At 37.7% G+C, this 24,399-nt stretch overlaps 1 protein-coding gene across 1 annotated transcript in view; it reads left to right on the top strand.

Annotated features, from left to right (window-relative positions):
- The window catches only part of MED13L (mediator complex subunit 13 like), a 191,036-nt gene that overhangs the window by 137,936 nt on the left and 28,701 nt on the right, over positions 1 to 24,399 (top strand). The window contains exons 7-17 of the mRNA XM_019470687.1: positions 2,740 to 2,902; positions 3,745 to 3,849; positions 7,269 to 7,997; positions 9,256 to 9,478; positions 10,458 to 10,563; positions 10,967 to 11,091; positions 12,527 to 12,626; positions 16,207 to 16,427; positions 19,643 to 19,848; positions 22,298 to 23,244; positions 23,922 to 24,101. Coding sequence (XP_019326232.1) covers positions 2,740 to 2,902; positions 3,745 to 3,849; positions 7,269 to 7,997; positions 9,256 to 9,478; positions 10,458 to 10,563; positions 10,967 to 11,091; positions 12,527 to 12,626; positions 16,207 to 16,427; positions 19,643 to 19,848; positions 22,298 to 23,244; positions 23,922 to 24,101 — 3,105 coding nt within the window. The remainder of the gene's footprint in view (positions 1 to 2,739; positions 2,903 to 3,744; positions 3,850 to 7,268; positions 7,998 to 9,255; positions 9,479 to 10,457; positions 10,564 to 10,966; positions 11,092 to 12,526; positions 12,627 to 16,206; positions 16,428 to 19,642; positions 19,849 to 22,297; positions 23,245 to 23,921; positions 24,102 to 24,399) is intronic.

The following is a 24,399-nucleotide window of genomic DNA, read 5'->3' as shown; positions in this document are numbered from 1 at the left end:
TTTCTGTTTGATCCCTCCTATTGTTTGAGGGCAATATGAAATTGTATCAGGGGGGTGCCTCTCCAATGAACAATGAAAGGATTCCTTTCTATTATAACATACACCATTTTAAAAGACCTTGAAAAATTGGAGAAATGCATTGGAAAAACATGTCATACAGTTCAGAATCAGTAAATGGGAGACGTAAACTGGATTAGTCTGAGGCACACGAACAATACTTCAGTTCTGCCCCATACTAGTAAAAATGTGGTTGTAGTACCATGTCCAGTTTTGAACACTTAAAGATGTGGACAGATTGGATGGAGTCCAGAAAAGTGCAGTGAGAATGATTATAGATTCTGCTAACAGGACCTACAGGAAAAGATGGAAAGAATTGAGGTTGTTTAGTCTAGAGAAGAGAAGTTTGAAGGAGAGATGGTATAACAGTCTTCAGAGACATAAAAGGAGAAAAAGAATAATCTTTTCTCTGCAGCCAATATGTAATGAACCTAAACTGGAGCAAAGCAAAACTAGGTTAAACATGAGGAAAAGCTTTCTCTGAGGAAGGATAATGAAGTGTTAGAATAAATTGGGGGGTGGGAAGCTACAGCATTTCCATTAGCAGAGAGGAGGGTGGGATATTGGGGTTTTGGGGGGTTTTGTTGGGGGTGGTGGTGTTTGTTTTTAAAGAACAGGTTAGTCAAATACGTTGATCCAGCTCTGAAGCAGGGGATGGACTAGATGATCTCTTCAGGTCTCTTTCAACCATATTTTCCATGATTGTGTCTGAAGTATGTAACAAAACAAATTGCTACTGAAATTTGGGAATGGCATTTTTCATGTGTAGAAACAGACTGTGCCGTAGGAATTGTGAAGTGACCTCTGGTGAGGGGCTGCTTGTGTTCTCCAGTATTTATACCATTATATGACATAGTTGTTTATGTGTGTTCCAGTATGTTGTCAGTGATTTTCATGAATAAGAATTAGTGTCAGTATATGAGAACAAAATGTTTTTGCCTGCTGTGAAGTTCTGTTTCATGTTATGCCATGTATTGCTGTACTACTATATAGTACAAAAATATTACAGAATTTTGGAAGACAATAATTAATGTGCTCAAATGTAACTTGAAAGCTCTGGTAGCTCCTTGGTTATCCTCTCATACCTCCTATCCTTCCCTTTCCATCATACTTTTTTTTTCCCTGGCAGTTGTAACTGTCCTGCTATTGATGTATACGACGTATATGTGTACACATTATGTTTGTTTATACACACACGTTCCTTCCTGCCCCCCCCAAAGGAGGACAGATTTGCTAATTCTGAAGTTTTGACCTGTTTTTTTGATCGTCTGTCAAGTTCACAATGTTGTAGAACATTTGAAAGCCAGTGAAATAAACTGTTAGAGCCACAAACCTCAGTATCTCTAGGGTTCCGTGGTTTTGACTGCCTCTTTTTTTTTTTTTAATTAGAATTCTTTACAAAAAGAGAATCAGGGAAGGTCTAACTGGAGAAAAATATATAAGCATGAAGAATCAAAGAAGATACAGGGTTAGGCAGCTTGTGCACAATTCTAAAAGTTGTGTTTTGAAAGTCACCTAACAGAAATCAGCAGAATTACCTTGTTAGATGCAATGATGTATAGCAGTGAATCCTTTCAGCATTTTGTTCTTAAGGCTTCTTAAATTGCGTCAGGCAGAAGGACGAAGTGTTCTGTACACTGATTTGACCTTGTTAAAATGCGGCATATCCTTACTTACTTTTCCATCCAGAGCACAGAGTGGTGTTACTCAGTCGCCAGGCAAAATGAACCTAAAGCTCCCTCTACTGTTGTAGTTCGTGTTTGTAAAGATGACTGTGTTAGATTTCAGTTAATCTAAAACAAAAACATATTTCATAGTAGAAAAAGTACAGTACCATCTGCTTATACAATAGCTGGTAAGGTTTCTGCGTCACAGACAGAAAGAAATGAAGTGCAGAACGTAAATCAGAGTTTTCAGGCTATTAACATGTTGAAGTAATAACTTCATTTGTTATCTCTTTGATAATCATACAGCATTACTGAGAACCTCACATATTATGTTAATAGTATATACTAATGATCAACTGTTGAACAATTTCTGTAGTAGTATACATCTCAACTGTAAGATTTTACCAAAGCAAGTTTTGATTCTGATATTTCAATTCAAGCATATTATAAAGAAATAGCATCACACTAATCCATTCATTTCTTCAGTGAGGTTTTATCTTGAGTAGAAAGAACTGATTCTTGCTTTGAAATAGTCTACATAAATTACTGGGTTTCTTCATAGATGCTTTTAGAACCATCCATATTATAATAAATTTAGTCTTTAAAGCAACTTACCAAAGACTATATCAATTCAAGTTTAACTTCTGGGATAATTGGGGAAAAAACTCTATCTGCACTGTTTCTTAGCGATTCAATATAAGGCTGTAGGGGGCCATCTAAACTTACCTCCATTTAAGCCGCAGAGTATATTATCTCACATGAGGTATGGTACTCACACAACTGTATAGCACATGTACCTGGTATAACCTAGTGCCATCTTTGTAACCCCAAAGACAAGTCTTGCTTTGAAATGTAGTTTAGTCAGTCTTTCGTAATGAAGCTTTAAGCATTTTGTAGTGAATGTGAACATCTGCGTAGTCAGCAGCTTTGTAAGAGGGGAAAGTCTTTTCAGGAAAAAGTATCAAATGTGAATATTAAGAACAGCTGTAACATTAATGCTTAATTTATATTGCAGGAGAAAGTGGATGCTCTCAGAGCAATATCAGCCATTCAGCTGTACAGGAGGGGACAGTCAGTGTACACAGTCCAAAGAAATCAGGCAAGATTACACCAAAATTTCACAGTCATATGGTTCACCGTGTCTGGAAGGAATGCATTCTCAACAGGTCGCAGTCCAAGTAAGGCAGTAGTCCTGATGGTTTTGTTTGTTAATAACACATAATATATTTAAAATTGTAGTAGTTTTGCCTTAGATAATGTTATTCCTCACAGAATTCTTTTGCCACTAGTCAAAGTTAATGATGCAGAACAGCATTATCGAAGAAAATTTGTTACTGTGTTCAGCTGAAAACTCCTGACGCTTAGCATTGTATTTGCAGTTGTGTATCTTAATTGTGACAGTCTTTGAGGTTACAAATCTATAATATGTACCTTCAGCTAGATGCTTTCAGATTTATTGATTGCAGTTTCTAGCTCCAGTTGTAGTTACTAGACTGAAAGTTGGGTGGCTGAAGAATAGTATATATTTGATATTTAGAACTCCAAGGGTAATATTTGTAAAGCATTGTATTACATGTGTTGGACTAAAACGCCAATCGACAAGGATATGGTAAAGTCTTGTTGTTAGTATCATAGGCCTTTATTACTGGAGATTTAAAGTATATTCATGGCATGGTGTGCCGTGAAATCTTTATTTTTCACTCTTTCCATGCAATTTCCTCATTGGATATGTCAGAAGAATTTCCATATTCAGTTTAAATTGCTTGCCCCTTGGTTCTTGTGCTTAAACTCCAGACCGAGCTATCTGATACGGAGCTGGTACCATCCTCCCACATAAATCAAACTATAAGTTTTAAGGAGTAGTAGAGGGAACTACTGTTAAATACAGAATTCTATTTCAAAGGTGAAGTAGAAGGAAGTAATTTATTTGAGGGGAACATATGTGAATTTATGCATATGCATTTTTAAAATTTTGTTTTACAAAAGGTGATAACTACTAAAATAATTTTATCTTCTTCAGGAGGAATCAAATTACAACTGCAAATTTGGAAGAGGAAGTTCCTAACAATACTGTTTCTTGGGATTTTGTGGATCCAGTCCAAAGAGTCAGTTGTTCTTGTTCCAGGTGAGCTTTGAAGAGAGTAAGCATTTATCATATTGGAAGAGCCCTGTTTAATTGACACAGAGGTACACTTACAAAAGGGAGTTATGTTTTAGCTGAGAGAAGAGGAAACTCTAATATCAAAACTGTGATCATCACTCATATTCAGGTGATTAATGTGCATCTCGTGTCATTGTCACTTGCAGTAGTCAACTTGAGTTGAGAGTCCTAGACTAGAGAATGGGGGCTAGAATCACTCAGACATTTCTCGTTCATAATGAACTCATCTTCAGGCTTTTCAGAGATGTGAGCTTTGAAGTTTGGAGTTGTAAGACTCATGATGAAGGGGGAGAGAAACTGCCTAAGTTTGAGAGCATCCTGATTGAGGGATGGTGCTACTGTCCCTGTTTGGAGGAAGAGGAAAAATATCCCTAAGAAACACTTTACTCCATGTACCTCTAGTCAATCTGCCATGACTCATCGGACACCAAAAAACACCCAAGAGAATATTAAACCTTTGCAGCATGGTCATCCACTGTCAACTGATCAAAAGGAAATCACGGCTCACTTCCACAAACACTTTAAGAGTTTATTAAATTTTCTGTCATCTTTGATGAATGCTTAAAGTTCCAGTACTACTCATTCAGGAAGGGCAAACCAGCACCACCAATTCTGCTCAGCCATTCTTAAAATTATCAGAGCGATGTTACAGGGCTGGGAAAAAACAGTTTCCAGTGAAATAGTCCTGTGAAATGGCTTCTACTGAAATTTTTAATTCCTAAGGTCACCATCTATTTATAAGATTGGTAAAGATGTTTTTATGACCTAAGGAAGTTATTCCTTAAGTATGCACAGATGTAAATGCCATTCGTATGATCAAACAGAAATGCTGATCGTGCTATGCTAACCCCTTTGCTATATATATATATATATCCCCCTCCTCTCCCCGTCTCGTCCCCCCCGCCCCTCCCCAACTGCAATAAGGGTCTTTGCCAAAACAATAGTCAACACAACAGCCAGGGATGTGGCTGAAATGATTCTCTGCTTTTCGTCTGGTTGAGACATAACTGTTTTTCTTTTTTCTTCTTTATTTTTCTTTTAACAGTGAGGCAAACTCGAGAATAATGCTGTTGTTCATAATAGTAAAATTAATATATTGTCTAACCAAATCCTTAAGCGTGTTACCTGCCACAGCAGTCTCTGCAGAGCTTTCTGTATAGATTTGGCTGTACAGAGAAATTTAGGAATGTAGCGTTCTCACAGTCTCTGGGGGGTTGTTGGTTAGAAATTTCCATTGTCCAAAATTGAATGAAGCAAGCTTGTGTCCTTGTACCTTTTGTGTTTGACTTCTCATGAAGCCAGTTCTTCTTTGTGTATTTAGAAGAAGAGATCAAGGGATGCAGAGGAATTGTGCATCATACAGAGGGCAGAGCGTTCAACCTGGAGACTCTGTGCTGTCTCTGAAGTGAAAATGTTGCTCTTCTGCAGCCTTGCTCTTTACCCCTGATTATTTGTTGCTTGTATGTATATACGCAAGAACGTGGAACAGATAAATGTTTTGTCAGGATGCCAAGTGTTTCCTATGCAAAACTGAGGTCCAGCCTCACCTGGAAAGTGTGAGGAATCAATAGTGGATAATGGAAACCTGAATCTATGGATAGGTTCAGCTGCGTTTGCAATTTCACACTGTCTTTTAATACCTCCAGTGATAACTACATCATGCTGGGGTTAGTGAACACATCAACTGGGAAATTAAAACATTATCCTTAAAATGAAGGCAGTACCTGATTTCAAATGGCAATAAAAATTTTCTGTGTAGCTGCAGAAACTGGACAGCTACTGTCATATAGATATCGGTTTAGTCATTACTGTGCCCATTCTATGTGTTGTATAAATGAGAGTATAAATGTCAAGATGTGATCTTAAATATGGAGTATTAAAGGGTTGTCTGGTACTCGGCATCAAATTCAGGCTTCTATAGACCCAAATTTGTGTGTTGAACAGCAGACTGTCTAAAATAATTTTCTGCGGTCAGTTAAAATATGGTGAATGATGGAGAATTAAGTCAATGAAATGTTACAAGAACATGCTTAAGGCAAATCTTCAGCTACTAGGGTATTAGCTCCACATTATGGGTGATTGCAACTAAAGACCATCTGCTGTGGCAGAGAATTTGCAACATGTCCTGATAACAGCAAAGCCCACAAAGAAAGCCAGGACAATAGCACACAACATGGATGGTTGCAGGAAAAAGATGTAGCAAGTACAAGAAGTTGTATTTGTACCATTTGACAGCCGCTGTGTACTATAAAACTTGGATTATTTCATAGCTAAGTCATAAAAGCAGAATTGGTTTTCTTCAATCTAGTAATCTAGTAGTCCACTTTACTTGCAATAATGTAGTTTATCTTTGTGAGTAAGAAGCATATGATATGTTTTGAAATGTTTTGTTGCTGTCCTAGATATTGTTGTTTAGAAACAAAAATAGGAATGATTTACTTTGAAATGGTATTTAACTTTAAACGGGTATAAATATTAAGCACAATACGTCTTTCAATTTGTGCTTAGGTTAAAAAAAACAAACAACTAGACAAAAAACTCCAAACAGCAAAAAAGGCCAATAAAAATATGGACAGTTAGATGTGCCTGTTGTAACATCCTTGGGGACCATCAGCTATATGATGAAAATACTGGTTAGCAGTACCTGAAATACTGAAATTCAGTCCTGTGCTTCCCAGTCTCAGAGATACTGGATACAAATTGAAAAAAGCCATATTAAAATATGAAGCCAGTAATAAGTCTGTATTTTACTGCATTTTTTTGTTTTGAATATTTTAAAATATCTATTCACGCTTTCTTCATCAGTTGGTAGTTGCTTTTTTTTTGTTTGTTTGTTTGGTTTGGTTGGTTTGTTTTTGGACTAGAGTTGTACTTATTTTTCCTTACCTGATATGGAGGAGGAAACTGCCATGAAAGCATCCTGCCATGTACTGCGTCTGTGAACATAACTAAAACGATTCCAATCTGTATCTTTTGTAACAGATGCTCAAGAGTGTGTGAGAGTAGTGGTGTGGTTCCACAGCAGTCATTTTATTTGAAAGGCTATCTGTCTTTCTTTAGGGTAATGAAAACAATAGTAGCTTGGATTTTTTTTGTTATATTACTTTCCATCTGAGCAGTACTAAGCTTTTATAAACATTAAATCTTTCTTTTGAATGCTGTTTTCTGGATACTGTCATTTTCCATTTTATAGGTCAGAGAAACTGCAGCCGAGTTGGCTTGAACGACCTGGTCTGGGTCACGTGACCATTCCAGAATCTGTTAAAGGGTCAGAAATAGACATAAGATTTCTCAGTACTGTCCTTTGGGTTGGTTTATTTTTTCCCATTAGATCAGATAACCGTATAAACCATGCAGTGACTTGTTTCTGCCTCTGCTTTCAGGCACAAGGTTTTCAAACAGCGTTGTGCTGCTGGCTCCAGCCGTCCCCCAACGATAAATCAGCCAGGATTCAGTGTGGGAACATCATCATCTTCATCATTGCCACCTCCCGCCTCTTCAAAGCACAAAACAACAGAGAGACAGGAAAAAGGAGATAAACTGCAAAAAAGGCCTATGATGCCATTTCACCATCGGCCCTCTGTGACTGAAGAGCTATGCATGGAGCAGGACACATCAGGGCAGAAACTGGGATTAGCAGGAATGGAGCCCTCCTTAGAAGTCCCTAATTCCAGAAAATACGAGAAGCCGCTATCTATACCTGCTAGAAATCCAAGCAAGCAAATTAATATGAATCCTATGGATTCACCCCATTCCCCTACTTCCCCTCTGCCTCCCACGCTTAGCCCCCAGCCAAGAGGTCAGGAAGCAGAGAATCTGGACCCACCTTCCATACCTGTAAACCCAGCACTCTACGGCAGTGGGCTGGAGCTTCAGCCGTTGCCCAGCTTAGATGATAGGACAGTCCTTGTTGGACAGAGGTTACCTCTGATGGCAGAGGTCAGTGAGACAGCATTATACTGTGGGATAATTCAGAACAATGAGTCACTAGATATGTGGAGGACCTATAGTGTCCCATCAAGCGATGATCCAGAGTTCAGGCCGCCAGATCTTCCGTGTGAGAGATATGATGCCAAGATGGAAATAAACTCGGACAGCACTGCACTGAAAAGGTAAGAGGGCAAATTGATCTGAGTGGTGGTTTTATTAAATTATAAGCATGACCAAACTCGGTTTTCAGTTGAAACTGAAACAAGTAGAAGGCTTCACTGTAACATCAAAGATGATGTATGCTGGAGATAATGTTAAATACTTAAATAGAAAAGTGCTATTGTAGTATGCCTTATTTCTTTCTTATCTGGCTTTCTTTCGGGCGCTATAAGAACTGATAAATCTTTTTGTAACCTGTATCACAGTAATTTGAGCAAATGTAAGAGTTTTATTAAGCTTATGTCTTTTGATCATTTGAAAAAAGAAAATCTGTGTTTAGTTATGCAACCTTCCAGCTACATAAATGCTTGGCTTCCAGTGAAATTCTGTTTATGGCACTGTAGAGGCACTTCAGTGTGGTTTCTCCAATTGTGTGGGTTGAAAATTGCACTGTATCACGCTTTCTGTAAGTAGTAGCTGATACTATATTATGGAATAATACTGCTTTTTCGTAAACCCACTGTTGGTTCTTGGAAATTGATAGAAACTTTACTATTAACTTCGGTCTCTGTAGGATTGAAACTGAAAACCCTAACAGTCTCTCTGGTCTGTACCCAGAAAAGAGCAAATGCTAATCTCTTGTAAATGTTACTTTAGAAAAACTACAGCTAACATACAGTGTCTTCCTCAGTGAAGAACATGAACTACCTAAATTTTAAGGAATTTTTAGCTGTCTCTTTTTATTTTTTTAAACATGGATTTTCTTTATGCAAAGATATTTATTTATTTATTTTTAACTTTAGCATGAGAATTTGAATTAATTTTATGCCGGCCTAAAAATTATTTTTGCATTCTGACAATGCATAGAAAAAATGTACCAAAGAGAGTAGTTAATGAAAATGTATAAGCTAAAATTAATTGAGAAAGAATTTTTGCTTTATGACAACATTGATTTTGGTAATTACAATGGAGTTTGCTAGGCTGAAAAGGTTATGTGTACTTCAAAGTTTTTTGATTTATATAGTGACAAGATTAATTCTTTTTTTCATTGTCCCAAAGTATGTCTTAATACAGTAAGATGTTTAATACTAAACGTAGGCAAATGCATCCTTTATTTGAGGAAAAAACATTTCTGCTAGATCAAGGAGGATGGAGTGAGATATGGGCTGTATTTGTGTGTGAGAGCTACAGATCTTAAGACCTGTTCTTTTTCTTGGCTGTAAAAGGTATATTTGTTTTGTTTCATGATGGCTTTGTTTGCTTGTTTATTTTTACTTTCAGGCTCTTAGCACAACCTAATAAACGGTTTAAAATTTTGGAAGAGCAGAAACCAGTGCAGACGCTGAACTATCTTGACCCCTTGCCTCTAATACAACAACCTGGAGAAGGCTTGGGAGATGCTAGTGATCCTTACACTTTTGAAGATGGTGATATAAAGTACAGCTTCACTGGCAATAAAAAATGCAAACTTGGGGCTGAGAAAGATCCTTTGAAAAAGAACAAGGTAACATGTAAATCCGGCATCTTTATCATTAACGTTCATATTGGACTTACAGTACTGTAGCACAGTATTTGCTCTGCAGCTCTCTGGAAGACCCAAGCCTGTTCCACAGATCAAAATCAGAGAGATTATGTATTTCTTTCCTGCACCGGCTCACAGGAAAAAACTTCATTTCACTATGGTATTTTTGAACTGGTATTTGCTGGCATCCCTCTGAACCTGTTTGTATATGAAAACACTGCTGTTGCAAGGAATACTTCCTGTTTATATGTATTCAGCTTGACCAGCAGCAGGTTCCAGATTTAAGCTAAGAAATAAAATATTTTGAGCCTTATATTCACTTGTAGACATGAAAGAATTTGCTGGGCTTTTTCTTTTCTTGCTTGCTTCAGCTTGACGTATCGCCTCACTGCAAAGCTCAGAGATCTCCAGCCCAAGTTCATTTTTCTTCCCTTGGGCAAAATTAGTGTAGCCTTCCGCTGAAAGTATTTGTGGCACGGACACTATATGGGTTTGAACATTTCCTTAGAGGTGTTTTTCCACATGTGAAAGAAAACAATTTGATCACCATTCTTTGGCCATCACCTGTCCTGTATGCATCATACTTCTTATGTATCTTATCCATAATGGAGCTGTTTTGTTGTCTGGCTACTCACTCATTTGTTCTTGTGCAGTAGCCACCATGCTTAAAATTCAAGATGATGTGTTTTCTGGAGAAATTGAGGTGGCTAATTATCTCTACTGGCTATCAAAGTTAACTGGTGTATTTGGAATCCTTTGTAAATCATACAGAATGTTACTTCATGTTTTTCCTGATACGTAGATAAACAGCAAACAACTGTGTTCTTTTCCCTCCGTAAATTTTTTTTTGCTTCTCAAGGCATTTAATCCAGAGCCCTGAGTTTGGCTTGACATAGGAAAACAGTTGTTCTTACATAGCTTAAATTAATACCCATTAAAAACTCTTGGGTTTTTTGTGTAGTCAGAAGATGGAATTGGTACCAAGGAAATCCCCACAACGGGTCATTCTACACCGGTTCCTGATGGAAAAGATGCCATGTCTATTTTCAGTTCTGCTCCTAAGACTGGTGAGTAAAAGGTCTTTAATTCACTCTGTAAAGCAAAAATACTCAAAGCTACACAATAAAATCTGAAAGGAAAAATCACATACTGAACATTTTACTGTAACGTGAGAGCTATAGACAGCTCCTGAGATGGAAAAAACTTGATTCTGCTTATATACATGATTAAATAACATGATTTATTTTTCTTTTTCGGAATATTAAAGTTGAGCACTCTTTCCTGATTGACCTTCGGTGCTTGCTTAAAACTTGTCTGCAAGGCTATTTCTAGGCTACATCTTAGAAAAGGGGGCTCAGTGACTCTTGCTTGTTCCCTGTTTAGAGTGAGAAGTAAAGTTGAAAAAAGGCGATTTTGTGTTTCTTAACTTTGCTTCCATTTTTCATGTGTTTTTCCCTTTCTTTTTGATAGATACCCGGCAAGACAATGCTGCAGGCCGAGTAGGCTCTGGTAGCCTCACGCAGGTGACGGATCTGGCTCCATCTCTTCATGATCTAGATAATATCTTTGATAATTCAGATGAAGATGAGCTTGGTGTAAGTCTTTGTAGGACTGAGTGTTCTGTAGCCTTAAACCTTGGCCAAAAAAAGGAGGAGGAGGATGGAATCCTAGTGGGGAGCAATTATCCCTAATAGATAGGAGAGAGAGTTTCCAGGTAGGCAGGCTTGGATTTTAATTAGGAAGAATTGGTAGCAAAGAGAGGTATCCTTTCAGGAGATCCATCAAAGAGAGAAATCATCACTCTGTATAATTCAGGAATATTAGGACATGACTTAGGTAACATCAAAGCTTGTGTTGTCTGGCAGTTTTTCAGTCATGAGGGGAACCTGTATACAACACTCGCTGACTCAGTCATTGCATAGACAGGCTATAAGAATGCTTCCATAGGTAAAGCTTTATAAATGCATTACATCTAGTTTCGTGTCCTTAGCTTTTGTCAGTATTTTGTGTTCGTTTGAGAGTTATGGAAAAGATCCTAGTTTCATTAACTGGTGATTTGTTCTTTTACCTTGTCTGAGAAGCTGCCCAAAGAAAAATAAATTCAACCTTACTGAATTTCAGTAATTCTCTGAAGCATGTTTCTTTCTATTCCTACAAGCAGTTTATTTCAGTGCAAAGAGGAATAGTTGCTGAATATTAGAAAATACAAAAGGAAAAGCAGATTTACATCAATTACCGGGAAAAAAAATCAAGACACATGGAAAGGCAAAGATTTGGATAATTACTGTTTTTAAGCTTCATCTAATATAGCCATAATGATACAGAAGGTGATCCTAAACTGCCTGATAGTAGATAATAGTGTTTAAAAGTCTAGTGTCTGGTTCGTGGCAGTACTTTTCAAGTACACCAATTTATTTGGTGTAATTATTACACTTCCCCCTGTTCTGTAGTTCCACACAAACTGCACTTAAGATGTCGCAGTTAATATGCAAATCTACTAGAGGACTGTTCTGTCAAAATAAAAAATTACCTTTTTCTGTGAAGTTGGCCTGGACAGACCTAATGTTCTTCCTGTCTTAAAACTTGCATGTGTTGGGCTGTCCCCTGTGGTAATCTGTTTATGGCATTCTTGCTCTCAGTGTCGAATTCTCATTATTATCTTAGAGTGGTCCAAATATGGAAGCAAGTAGAATAGTCACATTAATTTCAAGCTCAGTGTTTGTGATAGCATTTTCTATATAATTTGTGTGTATATAGATACATATGCTTATATGTATGTATCTATATATTGGGGGTGGTGGTGTATAGACAAGCAAATATTTCAGAGACTTCGTTTTGTTTTGTTTTGGTGTTGAAAGAGAGGAAAAAGAAATCCAGACTCCTTGGGGGGGAGCGGATGGGAGAGTAGAAAAGTACACTTTTTTCTTTCTTGTGAAATCTCATTCAGAGAGTTTTCAGAATTTTTAATAGCTTATGAATTCTAATGTTTTGTATATTTTTTAATATGGTATGTGATTATTCTGCTTTCAGGCTGTATCACCAGCTCTTCGGTCATCAAAAATGCCCGCAGTAGGGTCTGAGGAACGCCCTGTAGGGAAGGATGGTAGAACAGCAGTACCTTACCCACCAAGTAAGTAGCCGCAACTGATTACCACTTTGTTGACCGTTAAAATCTCCTTATAGCTACCATACTGTCTTTATGTAGGAGGCTTATAATGTCACTTTTTCAGGACTGAGAGGTAGTGTGCATATTTTGTTCTGTAATTACCAGATGCCAATATGAAAAGAGGATAAGCAGATTTTAATGAAAACAGTGGATGGTAATGTAGACATACATTTTTTTAATGTGCCTGCTGAGATTTGAGATGCTTTTCTTTTGACATTATTGTCTTAGATTGGAAGTATGGGAGGGATTTTTACAAATCTTCATTTAGAAGCCATCTCCTCTATTCTCAAGTCAGTATCTAATCTCAGTTAGTCATTTACGCCATTACCATATCCCTCTAAAGTAAAGTACAAATCGTTCTTCTTTTTAAAGAATTCGAAGAATTTAAAGCTGTGACTTACCAATTGGCCATTATGGTGCGACCTGTCTTGGAAGAAGATTGCATTCAGCATTCGACAAATTCAGACTAAAATCACCTTCAGGGTTTAATCTAGATGTGGAAGTGCATGATTAAAATCGAAGGACTAGGTTCTACTTGAAGACATATTGTAGACTTTTTACAGCTGGTTATGGTAGAAGTGATGCTTGTACAGGCACGACACATGTACAGGGAAGGCTATAGGAGTGCAGAAAACTTAGAAATCAAATTTAGTATGCTGAAAATGTATGAAACAGATGAAAAAGGTAAGGCTTTTTTGTAAGGACTTTGCCAACAGCTATTGGAAATGATAAATTTTAATCCCTGAGATAGATGGGCTTTCTTGCATTTCTTGCACCTGAAAGGAGGTTGTAGCGAGGTGGGTGTCAGTCTCTTCTCGTAAGTAACAAACGGTAGGACAAGAGGAAATGGCCTCAAGTTGTGCCAGGGGAGGTTTAGATTGGACATGAGGAAAAATTTCTTCACTGAAAGGGTTGTCAAGCATTGGAACAGGCTGCCCAGGGAAGTGGTTGAGTCACCATCCGTGGAGGTATTTAAAAGACCTGTAGACGTGGCGCTTAGGGACATGGTTTGGTGGTGGACTTGGCAGTGCCAGGTTAACAGTTGGACTCGATGATCTTAAAGGTCTTTTCCAACCTAAATTATTCTATGATTATATAGGTGGCATTTCTCTTGAGATGAAAGAGAAATGTGTATATGTATGTGTATATGTATGTGTGAGAGGAGGAAGGTGAGAATTTTTGGTATAACACTAACCAATCAAATTATGAATTACAAATTACTTAGTGGTGAGCAGGAAGAATGTTTGATTTTTGTGGCCTCTATAAGCAGGAATCAAATCTCTCTGCAAATCATTCTTTAATGCCTTCTCATTACCTTTAGCTGGTAATGAGAACAAATTGAGGAGAAGAAAAAAAACAGTCTGAATGAGATGAGTCAGAGTTTTATGGACCCATAAAAGCTGTGCTGATTTACTCAAATGTAGAAGTCTGAAGTATACAGAGATTGGATTTTGACAGGTTTAGTTGATCCATAGCTTTTTAAAATATGCAAAGCTTTTTCAAGCATGACATACATGAAAATGAATAATGATAGTTAGCCTGTAATTTTTGTAATTAAACTTTTTTATGAATCTGCACTGCAGAATTTTGCTAACTGGAGCGAGCTTGACTATGAGAAAATGATATACTATAGAGCTGTATGAAATAAGTTAAATAGATACACTCCACTTCTGTTTTGTAGCTGTCCCCTTGACACCAGCTGTCAAGGCATAACAGTATCTGCAGGGAACTGAAATGCCTTGTACATCATAATAAAGTCCTACTGACCACATTTCATTTTAATCTTCCTTCCTGTCCCCCTTTCTTCAATTTCTGAAGCACACTTCTCTTTGTTGAAAAACAGAGGCAGTAGCTAATCCAGCTGGCATCCTGAAGATTGTATTTCATACTAGCATTGGGTGGAAGATAGTTTTTTTCCATTCTACTGAACCTGTTTTCAACATTAATTTCTCCTATATCAGGACAAGACTAAGGTCTTCGAAATTCAAAGACTGAGAAAGGAGGGGGGGAGGAACTGAGTGGGAATAATTCATAGCCCATTCTTTACTCTACTGCTCCAGGTTGTGAAAGACTTTGGGTTCAGCTTTGACTATTATTACCGACAGAACTCCGTTTTGAGAGGACTTCACCTATTTGAGTTGTTTCACTTTGTCTAAAGAATTAAATAGACTGGCTGGCTCATCTCTGTGCACAAAAAACCTGAAATTCAGGTTGTGGCTCTGTCAAGGCAGAGTGGAGACACATCTTGAGGTTGTAGCGTCCTACAAAAACGTACTGTTAGTGTATGTATTTGTATACTCTCTATATAATTTTAATTCCATCACTTATTTCTGTCTTTTTCAATTAGTTTTTGAGAGTAGTACTATGTTTCACCAGTTTGGATTTCCACAACACAGTGTTTCCCAGTCAGAAATCCATCTGTATTTATTTATGAATTTTCCATAATCTTTAGTCTGCAAAAGTTATTGGATACAAGTATGTCCTTGTGTCCTATCAACTTGGGTTGGATGTATGATTAGGAATGGAAATGGAATTGGGCATTTAGTCTGTCAGAAAAAGTATTTAAGAAGAGACACCTATGGGAATTCACCCTTCTCTAATTTGAGTATTTTAAAAGTGAATTCACCAGAGTGATGGTTATGTCCAGAGAATATCTGTCCTAATTCAAGTCAGGAGAAGATAGCATATATTCTGAGTATTAAGCAAAATAAATATGGAAGCTGGTAGCTGGAAGGAAAAAGAATGTAGCTGGGGAGAAAATACTAGACTATTCTAATTTTTGTTTGATTGCATTGCACTTTATAAAGCATTTCTGTAAGGGTTTTTTGTTTGTTTTGCTTAAAGAAGAAAAATACACGATGGATGATTACATTACGTTCATTTACTGAGAAGTAATTTAGGGATTTTCCTGGCTTAATGTCTTGTGATGCAAAATTATAATTTTGTGGCTTCCTCTGACACTTGTCACTTTTGGATGCCTGGCAGTCTGATTCTTAAGCAAAATTGCCTGTGTTTGTTAGCAACAGTAGCCTGTCTTATCTTCAGGCATTATGTCGCTATGGACCAAATGAGACTACAATGACTGTATGTCAGTGGAAAAATGCAGCGAAGTGCACGCTAATTCCAAAAGCCTCCCGTTTTAGGGCTCGAAATCAGCTCTAAAAAAGGGAAGAAACTACTCTGTATCTCTTTAGTAACAGTTGCTGGGGTGAACTTTGCGTTAATGTCAATTAATCTCTTCTGTTATGAAATATTTTTTTGTTGCTGTTAAAATTGTACATAGAATCTGTGTATCTACCAGTTTGTTGTTTCTGCTGAACAATAAGCTTGCAAAGTATCCCTAGGAATTTTTGGAATTTATCCCTAGGAGTCAACTTTTTGTCTAGATTTATACTGGTGTCAGAACTCTAGTAAGTCTGTAGTATCTTTGCTAGGTTTTAACTGATGAAATAAGAGCTAGTATTGTCAGTCTTTTCTGTTTTATTGGATTTCCTTGAGAATTCTTATTTTAATGATTAACAGTGCATTATTTCATCATATTTAGCTGTGGCAGATCTCCAAAGGATGTTCCCAACACCACCTTCTTTAGAACAACACCCTGCCTTCTCCCCGGTAATGAGTTATAAAGATGGAATAAGTTCTGAGACTGTGACTACCTTGGGAATGATGGAAAGTCCTATGGTCAACATGGTTCCAACACAGCTTGCTGAGTTTAAAATGGAGGTGGACGATGGATTAGGTAGCCCTAAACCCGAAGAAATTAAGGTAACATGCCAAAGATGCGGTATTTTTATAATCTCATCAGTGTATGTTTTGATTTTTATAAACAAGTCACGTGTATTGTAGCATGTGTAGCAGACTACTTTAACAAAAGTGAACTGGATCCATATAAAGTACGTATCAGTCTTTAGTTGGAAAAAAAATTCTTCTCTAGTAAAAGAGCTTTTTAATTGTTTCCCTGATTTTAACTATAGGTATTTTTCTTCTCATAATTTTATGTTTGTAATGTTTTTGGGTGTTCTCAGGAAACAAACAATATTGTATGTGAAACCAGCCCTATGCCTAACAGAAAGAATGTACGTATATGAAAAAAACATCATGCTTGTGACTAAGTAGCTGTTAAATGATTTATTTCTTCAGATGATTTTTCTGTAGCACCTTTTATGTATGGCCACTCCTTGCTGCCAGTCTCTGGGGATGCAGCTAGGATAAAATCATGCATGTAGAAAGGCTGCCTTTTTCTCTCTGAAATGTTGCCTTTTTTGGTTAGGGTTGAAAATCTCTGAGAAAGCCCAGGGGTTGAACTTGCTCTGTTTCTTCTTCAGCTGATGTTACTTCACAAGTTTTAAGGCCAGATGGGACCATTCTTATCTGACTTTCTGTATAACACAGGTCAGGTAATGTCACATAGTTACTCCTATATTGAGTCCTATAGTGTATCTGAGTAAAGAACTATTTTTAAGTGGGGACTCTGCTGCTGGGTACTAGTACTCACCTCCCCAACTTCACATATCAAGATGTATCCATTTTTCCATAGCATCACATAAAAGGACTTAACATGAGCACCTAGCGTACATTGATTTGTATTTCATTGTTCATCTTTAGCACAGGTTAAGAGGTAGGATAAAATCATTCTGCCTGCTTGTGTGTATTCCGCATTACTTAACTTTTTGGGCCAATTTTTGTCACTTTTGTCAGAAGTTATTTTATCATATTTCCATGCATATAGCCTGAGGGGTTTTTTTATTTAAAATGCACATTTCCGTGTAGAAATACACATCACCTTGTTCTGCAGCAAGCTCATTTGTACGCAGGTAATAAAAAGGGAGATACACACTATAACTCTGTCTTCCTGGTAGTCCCCAACCCTTGATTTTATAGCCTAATTCTTCTCCTTCAGGCCCACCCTGTCCCTAATCTGCCACAGCCTGTTCCTTCTATTTCAGCAGCCATTTCTCTCCCCAACACCACCTCCTTCCCTGTCATTTTGTGCTCCTGTGAATGTTGGAATTAACTGAAGGCTTATTTTTAAGCATCTGCATTGCTGAGAGAGCTATACACAGAAAGATACAGCACTTGCAGTTGCATGGACAAGAAGTGGCTATATATCAATATCAGAATACTGATATATAAATTTATCTTAGTATAAATGATTTAGTCAGCTATGAACTAGTAAATTTTCCTGCATGGCAGTAATAGTGTACTTTAGGCAGACTGCAAATAAAGCACAGGCAAGCCACAGCGTGACTTTCTCCATAAGAGCATTCGGTTTTGTCCCTGGGACAGGAGGAAGTCCCTGTCCCTGGGAGGAAGTAAGACAGCTTGTTGCATTCAGGGATTATGTCTCCATGCTATGATAAAATGTGTCTAGTCAGACCCAGGAGTTACCAGCTCACAGGGCTGCAAATTAAGCTGACACCTGTGAAGGGGCTGAGCTGGTAGAGAGCTTTTACAAACAATTCTGTTGAGAAGGAGAAACTTTGCAAAAGTGTAAGGGAGTTACTTATCAGTGTGCCCCTTGTGAAGACAGTTACCCACCTGGAAAGCTAGGCATGCATAGCAAGTCTGCTTTGTTATTGCAAGATCTCTTCTTCCTTCTATCCTAACTTCATAACTTGAAGGCATGATGAGAAAAGGCATCTTCTTAGAGGCTTTGCTGAAGTATAGCTGTCCATTTGCCTTCTATAGTTTGTGTATCTACCAATTTTTATACCATTATAGATGTTTGAAATAAGTTTTTTATAAGGTTTGGAAGACTTTGCCTTGCCACCACGGACCTTGCTGGTTTTTTTCTTCTGTTTGTGCAGTAAACTATTTGCTTAAGACTAGGATAATTTGGGCCTGGACAGAAATTCTGTATTGGAATTTGTTAGGCTGAAAGTTTTTGAGTGGGCAGAGATTTTAGGGCATTACTGATACTGAAGATATTTTAATCTCCCTCACAACCATTTTAGGAGTATTAAACTACATATTTTAATTCTGCCTGATAACATTTCCAACAGCACAGTTTACTTGCTTCTAAGTGTGTCACACCTGCTCATACACACCAGTGGGGGAAACAAGCACCTAAACCCATTGCTAATCATTTTGAGAACATGTAAGTAGATTTCTTGCGCTGAGTATTCAGCAGCTGAAGATAGTAATCCACACATTTCTCATCTCTCAATGCTTTACAAAGTGCAAGGGAAAAAATGCAAAGATCTAATGAGATGTTAAATACTGAAATTCTGAGAGAGACTACTGTTACTATTTTAATAATGATTTTTACTTTGCAGTAGTGCCTTGAAAGGACTAGCTTTTTTCTTCTGAAAGAAACTTGGAATAGGTCTAGAAACTGGCTGAAGTTCTTGTCATCATTCTCTGCCAACAAACATGCCAGCCAATGAAAGTCCGGTTTGACTGGACTTCATTTATATTTAATATTATGTTTACCAGCTTGTTTATATATTTATATTTAATACTATATTTATATTTAATATTTGGAATGTATGAGGTGTCCACTGTTATTACTTGGATTGCATTAATCCCCAACATGGGGGTTATTCGGAGAGGCTGACTTAAGGCACCAAAGGTTTCTTCACACTGTGACTCAGTCTCTCTCTCCATTGTCAGTATAGAAGTCTCGCAAAGATCAACCTTTTAAGTGCCTAAATTAGGTGCTTAAAGTTAGGTAGTATGAAAATTTCATAGTACACTACTCACTTTTCAGACATAGCTTGTCTTAAATGAGTCTAATCTAATTGTGCAATCTACTGACGTTAAAGTCGTAGAGCATCTCAGTGTAACAAGGAGCCTCAGCTGAGTTTCCTTGAAGGAACTGCTCTTGAATGTTTTATAGAATGAATAAATATAGTTAACTTTGGAAAAAATGCAGTTGTAAAGGTTCAAACAGTAGGATAGGTTTTAATTAAAAAAAAAAAAAATCTAAATATAAAGAGCAACCTTACCGTATTGTAAACAATGTCACTTGGATATTGCAGGATTTTTCATATGTGCACAAAGTTCCATCATTTCAACCTTTCATGGGCTCCTCCGTATTTGCTCCACTGAAGATACTGCCAAGTCAGTGCCTCCTACCTCTGAAGATACCAGATGCCTGCATTTTCAGGCCTTCTTGGGCTGTTCCTCCTAAAATTGAGCAACTTCCTTTGCCGCCTGCAGCCACTTTCATTAGAGATGGCTACAAGTAAGTACAGTCTTGTAGGAAATTAGTTTGTCACACCCATACCTAAAATGGCTCGTTAATTAAAATTTTGTATGTATTAACAGCGCTTTACTATGCACCAGAACCATAAAATATCCTGCAAATATATTTTAAACCTTTCCACTTTGTCATTGTCTCAGATCAAAAGTTCCAATAGTAGGAACATTTGAATTAAAAACAGCTTTTGGAAATTGGTGGTGTTACAGTATGTGTCCACTACACTCTTAGTGCTTTTAGAAGAACAGGAACATGTGGTACTTGAATTAATTGCAATTTCTGATACAGGAAAATATTGTAATTCAACATAAAACAGAAGTGTTAGGGAATAAAATGAATGCCCTTAACCTCTCACGTCTCTGTCCTCCCGTTTCAGTGTCCAACTCTCTAGCCTACAGTTAGGCGCCCCTCTTGTTTGTACTTGCATGTTCAGTTTGAGCTTCAGTCTGATGATACCTGGTCCTGATGATACCAGTTTGCCTTCTGAGGGCACTTCAAATTTTGAGTAGGCCTGTGACAGCTCTCTTCTCCATGTTCTCATGTTAGCTCTTCTGAGTTCTTGTGATTTAACCTGAATGGGTCACATACGGAGCTGCTAATCAGACAGATGCTGATCGGATGTATGTGCTATCCTCCCCTTTCTAAATACTAATAGAAAAGATGCCAAGTCTCTCTTGAGTATGAGTGCTGTGACCGATAAGCAAAGACTGCTATTAAATTTAAAAGCTTGTATTCCTTACTCAGTTCTCAGAAATTAGCAATGTTTATGGAAGAAATTCATTGCTGGAGATTTTGAAAGCTATCAAGAATTTGCACCATTAAATTCATAAAACCTCTTAAAAGGCATCATAATAGTACAAAGGTCTCCTGCTGCACTGCATTCATTTCTAGAGGAAGTAGGCTGTATCTTTAAATCAGTCTGTAAATCCTTTAAATCAGTCCTTTTCCAGCTCCAAAGGATCCTTCAGTGTTCGCAAAAGAATTGCAAAAAAGAAATTGTAAACCCTTGATAGTGCCTAGGGAGCAATTTAATTCTCAGGTTTTTTCATAATAGTAACTGATTCATCAGGCCTGAGCTGGTTATTAATTTCAGGTATTTGTTGGGAAAAAAACCCTTTCATTTCCAATATAATCCAATTAGAGTGAAGATTATTACTGCAGGCTTCCAACAGAGTGGTGATTGCCAATCAAGGTTTCTAGGTCACCTTTTCTTATTAGTCTGAGGCATTCAGTATGCTTCAGACTCAGAACTCCTTCAAACCTTTGTTCATTTTTTTTTCCTCTCTTGCTTTGAGTTGGACATACATCAGTTCAAGGTAATAAAATGATTCTAAGGAATAAGGTCTTCATTATTTTCCTTTTCAAGTCACTAATGATATGTGAGCATTAAAACAGTACTCCTTTTAAATAACACAAAATACACAGTAAGAACAGACAAACATGAAAAAAACCTGTTTCCCTTCCTTTATCAAGAGACTCATTGAGTTCTTACACTTTTTCCTTGCCCTAATACTTAATGAACACATTTCAAGAAAAGTGAGCAGCTTAGTAGCAACTTGGAAGGAGAAAAGTTAAGTAAAGATCTTACTCTTTTGATTGGCCCTATATTACCTGTTTCTTGATATAATGAGTCATTCCAGAGAGAAGATAGATCTCACGGGAATGTACAAACTGTTCTTTGGTCACTTAAATTTGGCAGAAAATGGCAAAAACAGAGCAGTAAAAACCAGTCGTGACAGGAGATGGCCCAAAAATATGATTCTTAGCTTTACTGGACTAAGAGTTTGTAATGGAACGTGTCATATTGGGCTGTAGAGTGTGTAATCCTAAATGAGTATTTGCATTTATTTATAGTATCTCAGATACTGTTATCGGTTGCATACCACCATGAGGCAATATCGTATATGAGTGCCACGTGCATGACTTCCAACAGCTATTTAAAGTGATAATTTCTAAAATAAAGGAAGATTTCTATGCCTCTGAAATATTTTCTTCATTTTCACTGATGTATATCTCTTTACAGATAATTGTGTTTAAAACAACAACTGCAATTCTTTCTCTTTTCCCTAAAAGAGCTACAAATATCCTAAAATCTTAACTTGGTAATTTACCTAGAGATTCTTCTCAAGAGCATTTGAGTTTTAGGCCATGGGAATAATCTTTAAGAGGGCTAAGTGCCTGAGATGATAATTTTTTATTATGCTGATAAGAAACAACGGTGTTCATGATGAGCATTAAAATTTTAGTTGAGAGACATGAGTAAAAGCTTATGAGCAGAATGTCTGAGGGTGTTCTTTCTTTACTGCAGTTACAATGAATCCTTTCGGTTTTCACCATCTCCTTGCATTTAAAAATAAGTTTTGACAAAATCAGTCTTCACAACCAACCAGTTTGTGATGGCATTTGACTCTGTTTTTTCATATATTTCTTGCAGCAATGTGCCTAGTGTTGGGAGTTTGGCCGACCAAGACTATCTTCAGATGAACACTCCTCAGATGAATACACCAGTGACGCTAAATAGTACTGCTCCAGCCAGCAACAGTGGAGCAGGAGTTCTGCCGTCACCAGCAACTCCCCGCTTCTCTGTCCCTACCCCACGCACTCCCAGGACCCCAAGGACTCCTAGAGGTGGGGGTACTGCGAGCGGTCAAGGATCTGTAAAATATGACAGTACAGATCAAGGTTCACCTGCTTCTACCCCTTCTACAACACGACCGCTTAATTCTGTGGAGCCAGCCACTGTCCAGCCAATCCCAGAAGCCCACAGCCTGTACGTCACCTTAATTCTTTCAGACTCTGTGTTGAACATTTTCAAAGACCGTAACTTTGATAGTTGTTGTATATGCGCCTGCAATATGAATATTAAAGGTGCAGATGTTGGATTATACATCCCAGATTCATCTAATGAGGATCAGTACCGTTGCACCTGTGGCTTTAGCGCTATTATGAACCGCAAATTAGGTTACAACTCTGGGCTCTTCATTGAGGATGAGCTGGATATTTTTGGCAAGACCTCAGACATTGGCCAAGCTGCAGAAAGACGACTGATGATATGTCAAAGCAACTTGATCTCTCAGATGGGAGAGGGAGCTAGAAGGACCCATCAACCTCCAATGAGCCTCCTCCTCCTCCTCCAGAATCAGCACACACAGCCTTTCACATCTCTGAGCTGCTTGGATTATATGTCCTCCAATAATCGTCAGACGCTCCCATGTATGAACTGGAGTTACGACAGACTGCAGGCAGACAGTAACGACTCCTGGATAGAATGCTTCAATGCCCTTGAGCAAGGCAGGCAGTATGTGGACAACCCCACTGGTGGAAAAGTGGATGAAGCCCTAGTAAGAAGTGCCACTGTACATTCTTGGCCTCACAGCAATGGTATGGGTCAGAAGAGATTTTTTTTTTTTCTTTGAATTCTTTTGTGACCTCTGTAAATTTGTTTGAAACTTGCCAATCGTGAGCCACTTAATCTTTATATGGGAAATGATATGCATAAAAATATTCTAGAAATAAAGTAGATTTATGAAAGCTTTATAAATTACATATAAAGTACCAATAATCCAGTTGTCCTTAGACTTTGTGGTCTAAATTGTGTAAGAATCTGTGGAAGTTCACAAATCTGAAGCAGAGATGAAAAACAAATTGAAGTATTGAGGGGAGGGCAGAATTATGGCCCCTTTTGTTTGGAAAAGGGTATAAGCAATCAGCAGAAAAGAACTGCTCTGTATGAAAGTGTCACCAAGGGAAAAAAAAAAGTGATTTTATAATCAAATATTACCTGTTCATATGCTGAAGATGCTCTGACTTCTTATGAACTGAATGGGACAACACTAACATTGAAAGGTATGTGAAAGGGACTATGATGATAGCTTTATTTCAGTAATGTTTTCATAAAGTACCACATTAAATGCCATTAAGCTAATTAGAGCTGTACAAACGTAATGGGCATTGCGAAGAGCAACGTGAAGGAACAACAAACCAGAAAATGTTGCCACCTCAAAATAATTCTTCCTGTTCCTCACTGAAAATGATTGATGCTCCTTTGTCGTTTGCAGTTTTGGATATCAGCATGCTCTCCTCCCAGGATGTGGTGCGCATGCTGCTGTCGCTGCAGCCCTTTCTCCAGGATGCTATCCAGAAGAAGCGAACAGGAAGGACCTGGGAGAACATCCAGCACGTGCAGGGACCACTCACCTGGCAGCAATTCCATAAGATGGCAGGACGGGGAACCTATGGTACGTATATCGTGTTAGAGGCCAACAGTTAAAATAAAAGCATAGTTTTCTAGAAATGTGTACTTTCTTCTGGAAGTACGTTAGAACAAATGGGCTCTTTAGATAGCTTTTTTTTTTCTTTTTTTATTCTTTTGGGCTCTTCAGATAGCGCTTTTTTTTTTTCTTCTTTTTTCCTTTTTTCTTTATTTTTTCTTTTTTCTTTTTTTCTTTTTTCTTTTTTTTTTTCTTTTTTTCTCCCCCCACCCCCCCCCCCCCCCCCCCCCCCCACCACCCCATCCTGCACTATTTTCTTTCCTTT

Source organism: Aptenodytes forsteri, unplaced genomic scaffold (assembly GCF_000699145.1).
Source record: "Aptenodytes forsteri isolate BGI_AS27 unplaced genomic scaffold, ASM69914v1 Scaffold415, whole genome shotgun sequence".
NCBI classification, from domain to species: Eukaryota; Metazoa; Chordata; class Aves; order Sphenisciformes; family Spheniscidae; genus Aptenodytes; species Aptenodytes forsteri.
This window is presented reverse-complemented; position numbering and strand designations above follow the sequence as displayed.